At 43.5% G+C, this 8,428-nt stretch overlaps 1 protein-coding gene across 1 annotated transcript; it reads left to right on the top strand.

The window, feature by feature from the left end:
* Positions 1-345: 345 nt before the first annotated feature.
* Positions 346-7,521, top strand: LOC121587387 (tetratricopeptide repeat protein 28-like). The gene is made up of 3 exons (XM_045226990.1): positions 346-548; positions 3,195-3,494; positions 7,483-7,521. Exons 1-3 carry the CDS (start codon positions 474-476, stop codon positions 7,519-7,521), a joined length of 414 nt encoding a protein of 137 aa, XP_045082925.1. The 5' UTR covers positions 346-473.
* Positions 7,522-8,428: the final 907 nt, after the last annotated feature.

Genomic DNA, 8,428 nt, shown 5'->3' with positions numbered 1-8,428 from the left:
CCTACTCCCTGCGGCTATGCTTATGACAGCTGGGTGGCTGACCATAGGTGTTTGCTATGCCATTGCTAACTGTCTGGCATGCATGGGGATATTGATAAATGTAATGTATTGAGGACTCTTTATATGAATTTCAAGATCAACGTGGTTTGGATTATAATAAATAGCACACATTAAACCAATAAAAACACAGGTGTAGGGAATAAAGAAAATGTAGGCTAACTAACTACCCTCTGATGTCACGAGGTAGCCAGCAGTAAACTGTCTCGAGATACGTCTGCATTACAGAAATCTGCTATGGCAACAGGGGAAAAGGCAAGAAAAAAAGAAAAAGAATTTGACAACATGGCGCACTTTCCTTGAGAAAAGTTTCTATAGAACGCAAAAAAATACTTTTGTACCGGACAGCCTTCGGAAAGAATTGAAGACGTATTGAAGAATACATTGGCATTGTATTTAGTGACTTTTATCATGGGATGAGAGAAGCCTGCTGCAGAAGCCAAGTAGCCTACAAACACAGGATGGAGAAGCAAGCAACTTTTAAGGAAAAGGTACAGAGCACAAAAACTGCTATAAAGTCACATGACTTACAACGATATACCATATTGGTACGTTTTGTTAGTGAATAGTTGTCAAATAGCTATCACATTAACTATTGCACTGTCGACTGTATATGGTCACTGCGAGAACTTCTTAAACGTTCTATCGATTTTTCATGCTTAGGCTACAGATGAAATGAGTCGACGAAGTCAGTTTTTAACATAAAGGATGCAGGGCAATGCTCACAATGGTCCTGGATGACGCTATTAATGCTGCATATCAGAATTCGAGACACGATGTAACTACAATGCAGGGAAACATTGTTACTAAGTTATTACAAGGGTGAAACAGTGCAGGGAAACATTGTCAAAGCTATTACTTTTTCACATAGCCTACATCATTTTAGTTTGATTTCTACACTGTTATTGTGAGTTGATTTGCAAGTATTTGAAATGACTGAAACTGCAGACAGTTCTCTGTAATAATAATATATGTATACATTTACAGTAGCCTAACAATAATAATAATAATAATATGCCATTTAGCAGACGCTTTTATCCAAAGCGACTTACAGTCATGCGTGCATAATTTTTTTGTGTATGGGTGGTCCCGGGGATCGAACCCACTACCTTGGCGTTACAAGCGCAACAAATGTGTAGCCACACTATGTATATCTTTCAATGTTATTACTATGTAAATACAGAGTCTTGGTGAACCATATGCATGTGGGACTCTTGATTCTACATGCAACATTTCACAGCTAAGGAATTTGCTAAGCACCTCAAAATTGAGTTTGATTCTTAGATTGATGGATTAACAATTCATATTCCCTCCAGTTTTTATGCTCTCAATTTGTTGCAGATCAAGTGATCACTGGCATGTGGCATGTTTTCATTTTGGTCGGAAGGCATAAACTACCACACTGGTGCTCTGGTGGAGGTGTCCGTCTTACTCACCATGAGTTCAATATCTGAATAGCTTTCTCTCACTGGTTACACAGCCCCTCCTGTTGTGCATGGGTGGGTCCATTAGTGTGTGTGTAGCCTATATGTGTTCCTTCATTCTGTTCTGTAGTCCTTTGTGAATGACATGTTAGAGAGTTTTCTCCATCTGGTCTATAGGGACCCCTACTTGTCTAGGTTCTCATTATCTCAGCTCTCTCTCCCTCACTCTCCACCCTTCCTGCCCAGTGCAGTGCCCACACAGATACCCCAGGATGTGTTGGGCCAGAGACCAGAACGTACCCTAGTCTAGATCACAGAGGGGACCTTCAATCACACATCCATTAGCCAATTTAGATTGTGTTGAAAGTGGTTGATAAGAATACAATGACGGCCGATGGTATTTGTCATCAGTATATTATTTTTGATAACAAACATGCAAATTTGTCTCCGATGATTATTTTTTATTTATTTTTGATGAATGGCCCCCCCCTATGATGATGGGTAAGTGTTTAAAATTGACTGTGCTTCCAGTGTTCCTCCCCCTTCAGACACCCAGAGAAAAGCTCACATGCACAAGCTCACAACACAAATGCAATGACAAACACATGCACTCGAACAGCAACAAAACAGCCCCCAAACCACACTAGGCCCCAGTCTGTTTTTTTTAACCAATGGTTGATGTGCATTCTTAGATCATGAACAGCTCTTACCAGTGGGTGGCTGCACCAGCTACTGTATGCACACTCCCACTTAGTCTACATTTCCCCAATCTTAGCCTTCTACAACGTGCTTTCACTCCAGTTGTAACACTCAGAAGCAGCATGCAACCAAATAGCACTGGGAGTGAAGGAGGACATTTAACAGAGGACAGTAGTTAGCGTACAGTTTGTTCAGATCAGAGCTTCATGCATTTTTACTGCCTTAACTGATGCTGTAATTGCCGTGATTAACATTTTGCAGAAGAAAATGATGCAAAGTGTGGAATGACAAAACCACACTTTCCACAATAGTGTGATGTTGAATGTAGTTCAGTCATAGCCAACGTCTATCCTTCCTCTCCTATCTTCCCCTTTCACTCTCTCACCCTCTGGAAGTAATTACCAGGCAGGCCGACTGCCGCTCTGTCCTATCCCAGAATTCAGCTGGAGGAGGTGTGGTATGAATGAGGTATTGTGGAAGCGGCTTCATCAGATTGACAATCCAGATAGTTTTTTCATTCAATAATGCGCTTAACAAAGCATCTCTGGTCAGCTGACAAAACATTTCCAAACGAGTCATTTTTCTAATAAGACTTTGGTCTCCTCTGCTTCCTAAATAGTTTTAAAGAAACAGAGCTATATTTTTGGTATCTGCAATGGTACTGGAGTAATTCTAAATCTTTAGTTGTTTTATTGTGAACTACTCCCTGAAGATATTGTCTTTGTTTATTTCATGCTGAGTCAGGGGGTTCTGCTGGTCTGACATGGCTTTGAAATTAGCTGAATCAATGATAGGACAAGCGCTCTCTTAGTGTTAAATTAAACCCAAATCCTCTGTAAAAGCAGAAAACTATCATTTCTGCTCTCATCTCCGTCTTTAAATTGTATTTAATGATTTCACTTTGCAATCCTTTTGATCTGCCTTACTCTGAAAGGTTATAATTTTCTACTGGTGCAACATTTTCAGCCTGCCTAATTATGGAACTTCACCACCTCTTTGCCCTCTTATCTCCAGTTTTCGATATTCGGCTCACGGACAGTTGGCAGAGCTGCACGGCGTGTAGCTGAAGAGGAAGGGGGCCGATGTGGCCTCAGCAAGGCAGAGTTCATGGAGAGAGTTCAGCAGAGCAACGAGGCGTGCCAACGCGGTGACTTCCAGGCTGCCGTGAGTCTCTATGGCGATGCCCTGCGAGCCGACCCACAGAACTGCATCCTCTACAGCAACCGCTCAGCAGCCTTTCTCAAACTGGGACGCTACCAGGCTGCCCTGGATGACGCTGTCAAGGCCCGTCTACTCAACCCCAAGTGGCCCAAGGTGAGTCTTGTCTGAACCACCCACTACATCTTAACCTCAAACTGGACAAGAGGATATGCGAGAATAGAAACACAGCTAAGTTCACTCCAAAACAGAACAGTGCATGGTTTTGTATTACACATATACTGTTAATGGGTTAAAGATCTGCACATGAACTGAAGATTTATGGGAGACTTGTGCACAAGTCTGAGTTACATAAATGGGTGTCCACTTGGTATTAGTATCTATGTGCAATGGCTTGCTGAATAATTTATTTGGTTCTCGATTTGATTGTGCATCAGCAGAGTTGATCAATGTAAGGTTGAGGAAGGTAAGGTAGAAGATTTGCCAGGTCTTATCTGTGGTATTGTCTGGGGCATGTGGTTTGACCTACCATAGATTTCACATTGCTCACCCACAGAGGCTGAGTAGGGGGGCCATTCCTCTCAGCACCCAACTTGCATCTTGGCTGAATGATTAGGCAGAAAGAGCTGTATTTTAGCTGTGTGTTTAAGTGTGTACATTCATGTGTTTGGGTGTGTGTGTGCCTGTGTGTGTGTGTGATTGATTTTTAATGCTCATCTCAGCTCATCTCAAGTCACAGGTCACAGCTCATCTGACTGAGATCAAGGGAAGTATTTTATTGATTTCTAGGTAAGTTTATTTTTGTTTCACAAAGGTAACATTGATTTATCATATTGATTGTATCAATCAATTCTCCAACACATTCTCATGGCTCAAAAATGTTGATACATTGCTCTCGTCCGTAAACTTCTGAGTACTTTTTAAATTGAACAGAGTCCAGCAGCGTCAAAGCAATTTCCACGGTGGGAGTTGATGGGAATTGTATGGAAGAGGCGAAGAAACATTGTGGTGGTTCTGTTTGATGTCAGATAAATCACAATACATCTGTGCATCTAAATAAACAGTGTGAAATAACTATTCAGACAGAGAACAGGCCTGCAAGCTGCACTCGAAAACCATTGCCAAAATCTCTCCCCTCTCTCTTTTTGATAGGCCAGCACAATGACCTCTTTGTGGTCTCTGATTGGGGGATGGTTAATCCAGAGCCAGATTATTGCACATAGTCTAGCCTATTACACACAATGTTATATCTGATGCTTTGGTTAGCTTCTGCTTGCACTACAACACTGCCGCTTCTGTCTAGTCCCAGATCTGATTGTCAAGGATCAGTCTTTTTGGTCAGGTGTGAGTCAATTAAGCAGTGGTTGAATTGTTATCCTCTCCCTGATCACCACTAGGAGACAGTCTTGTCACATATTCTTCAGAGCCATTGTACAGTACATGGCTCTGAGATTATTCTCAGTCAGGCTACATGGGATCTGTAGCAATTTCACCATAGAGCTCTAATTAATGAGGAAATAGATATTACATTAATTAAATACAAAATACATTTATTCAATGTTATCTTGCCAATTGGTCAGAAAAAAGTGTAATGACTCCCTCCTAGCTTTACAAGTCTGTGTTTGATATAGGGATGTGGCAGTAATACAGTTGGCTAGTTATGGATGATTGAGCAGTGATGATACATTTGTAATTCTATGATGATTGCATAAAGAAAAATCAAGATTCAAGTTCTTCTCGTCTGGTACAGACAAAGAAAATAAAGAAACAAAGATATAACAGCCTTAAGTTCTTCAACAGTCAGTTGTATGAAATACTGGCTTGCCTGGATCTATTTGTTACACGTGGTAATAATCAATTATGAACATAGCTGGTCTCCAATTGGTATATGTGCTTGAGTGGAATGACATAGAGCTGATCATGGCCTAATGAAGTAATCAATAAGTAATGCAACTTTTCTTAACCTCTGTTACCAACCAGTCTAGAAGACCTAAATGCATTGTGACTATTATAATGGCAGTTCTTCTCACACTCCTCACACGCTTGTCATTGGCTTTAGGGAGAGAGAGGAGAGGGGGTTTGGTTTACACAGGCATAAGATCAATCAGTAAAGGCTGTGTGTTTGCTGAGGGAGGGGGAATTAAATCACAGGAGCGTGCTGGCATTTAGATCCTGTGTGAGTACATGTTTATCATCAATCATCCCTCACCATGGCTGCACCTCCGGATGGGCCCGTCAGGTTGACAGGCTCGGCTGGCTCGGCTGCACCCACCCCACCGCCCCACGCACCGCTGAGCAGCCCGGCCTCTGGAAGCCCATAGCCAGAAAGCACTCCGATCTGCTCAGAGAGGAAGCCCTGTCTAACCCGTCAGTTTTATCCCGCTGTTGTAAAGCACCAGAGCTCTTTCTTTCTCTCTGAACGAAAAGAGAAAATGTGTGGCGTAATGACCCGAGACAGCTTTAGGCCCTCTGTCCTTCACCCTCCCACAGAATGCAAAGAGGCTGAAAATAGAACAAAATGAGGTGTCATTCAGTAGACGAGTGGAGTGGGGAGAACAAGTATTTGATACACTGCCGATTTTGCAGGTTTCCTACTTACAAAGCATGTAGAGGTCTGTAATTTTTATCATAGGTACACTTCAACTGTGAGAGACGGAATCTAAAACAAAAATCCAGAAAATCACATTGTATGATTTTTAAGGAATTAAAAATCATACGTTTCCTGTAGGTCTTGACCAGGTTTGCACACACTGCAGCAGGGATTTTGGCCCATTCCTCCATACAGACCTTCTCCAGATCCTTCAGGTTTCGGGGCTGTCGCTGGGCAATACGGACTTTCAGCTCCCTCCAAAGATTTTCCATTGGGTTCAGGTCTGGAGACTGGCTAGGCCACTCCAGGACCTTGAGATGCTTCTTACGGAGCCACTCCTTAGTTGCCCTGGCTGTGTGTTTCGGGTCATTGTCATGCTGGAAGACCCAGCCACGACCCATCTTCAATGCTCTTACTGAGGGAAGGAGGTTGTTGGCCAAGATCTCGCGATACATGGCCCCATCCATCCTCCCCTCAATACGGTGCAGTCGTCCTGTCCCCTTTGCAGAAAAGCATCCCCAAAGAATGATGTTTCAACCTCCATGCTTCACAGTTGGGATGGTGTTCTTGGGGTTGTACTCATCCTTCTTCTTCCTCCAAACACGGCGAGTGGAGCTTAGACCAAAAAGCTATATTTTTGTCTCATCAGACCACATGACCTTCTCCCATTCCTCCTCTGGATCATCCAGATGGTCATTGGCAAACTTCAGACGGGCCTGGACATGCGCTGGCTTAAGCAAAGGGACCTTGCGTGCGCTGCAGGATTTTAATCCATGACGGCGTAGTGTGTTACTAATGGTTTTCTTTGAAACTGTGGTCCCAGCTCTCTTCAGGTCATTGACCAGGTCCTGCCGTGTAGTTCTGGGCTGATCCCTCACCTTCCTCATGATCATTGATGCCCCACGAGGTGAGATCTTACATGGAGCCCCAGACCGAGGGTGATAGACCGTCATCTTGAACTTCTTCTATTTTCTAATAATTGCGCCAACAGTTGTTGCCTTCTCACCAAGCTGCTTGCCTATTGTCCTGTAGCCCATCCCAGCCTTGTGCAGGTCTACAATTTTATCCCTGATGTCCTTACACAGCTCTCTTGTCTTGGCTATTGTGGAGAGGTTGGAGTCTGTTTGATTGAGTGTGTGGACAGGTGTCTTTTATACAGGTAACGAGTTCAAACAGGTGCAGTTAATACAGGTAATGAGTGGAGAACAGGAGGGCTTCTTAAAGAAAAACTAACAGGTCTGTGAGAGCCGGAATTCTTACTGGTTGGTAGGTGATCAAATACTTATGTCATGCAAATGAATTACTTAAAAATCATACAATGTGATTTTCTGGATTTTGGTTTTAGTTTCCGTCTCTCACAGTTGAAGTGTACCTATGATAAAAATTACAGACCTCTACATGCTTTGTAAGTAGGAAAACCTGCAAAATCGGCAGTGTATCAAATACTTGTTCTCCCCACTGTATGTATGCGTGTGTGTGTGCGTCTGTATGAGTGAGAAAGAGAAACGATTTGTATGAATGTGTGTTAGTGTGACTCCATTTTTGCCTTCCCAGGCTTCATTCTTTGCAAATGGAATGCTGTCACACTCTTGAACCCCCGTCTACACTTTAAGATTAAATACTGTGTGTGTGTGTGTGGTAGTGTGCCTATGAAAGGTAGAAACCGCACAGCTGTAGATGTGAGTTAGTACTTTGCGACCCGTTGCTCATGCACTGCTGTTGTCAGAGCACTGTAGGAGTGTCGGAGTGTCTTTTCAGCTGGCATGCTGCCCACAGCCACAACTCCTCTCCATCTGGCCCTTCACAGACAACACTGCTGCTTCAGTGACATGTTAAACAAACAGCAGCCCTCTGCAGAATCACTCCTCCACTCCCTGTCTCAGGCTGTCTGCTCTACTGAGGACTGACAGACAGGACTGAAAGCTCAAAGGGAAGCGGAGGTAGAGTGGCAGTGCTCTGTGTCAAGGGTATCCAACTCCATCTTCTGCATCATTATGATCTGCCCATCAAGGGTCTTCAATCTCCTCCAATCTAAAGGGCTTAAATTCACAATGACAACACACCATCTTGTCAGTTGGAAGAAGAACATTTGATTGGTACTTGTGCTGAAGTTGAGGTTTATGGTATTGGCATACATAAATCTGATCATACTGTACATGCACGCGCACTTGGACGTGCGCATGCACACAGACATTTACCTGTATCCCTGTGGAAGGTGTATAGGGCGAGCTGAGACAATGAGACGGTGTTTGCGTTGGTAAAGGTCAGTGTGTGGGGAGGGGAGGGAGTGGAGGGCTATGAGGACTGTGACGGGGGACTTTAATTACAGCAGCACATCAGTAATTATACAGTATGAGTAGTAGCCAGTGTCGCCATACTGTCACCCTGACAAGGCATGGCGCTTTTGTTCAACACCGCAGGGTGATGACACCGCCTGTTGATGCTACATGGAATATGAAGGAACGATTTGAACGCCTCACCCCGTGCCCTCTCAACGCCG

Source organism: Coregonus clupeaformis, chromosome 18, assembly GCF_020615455.1.
Source record: "Coregonus clupeaformis isolate EN_2021a chromosome 18, ASM2061545v1, whole genome shotgun sequence".
NCBI classification, from domain to species: Eukaryota; Metazoa; Chordata; class Actinopteri; order Salmoniformes; family Salmonidae; genus Coregonus; species Coregonus clupeaformis.
This window is presented reverse-complemented; position numbering and strand designations above follow the sequence as displayed.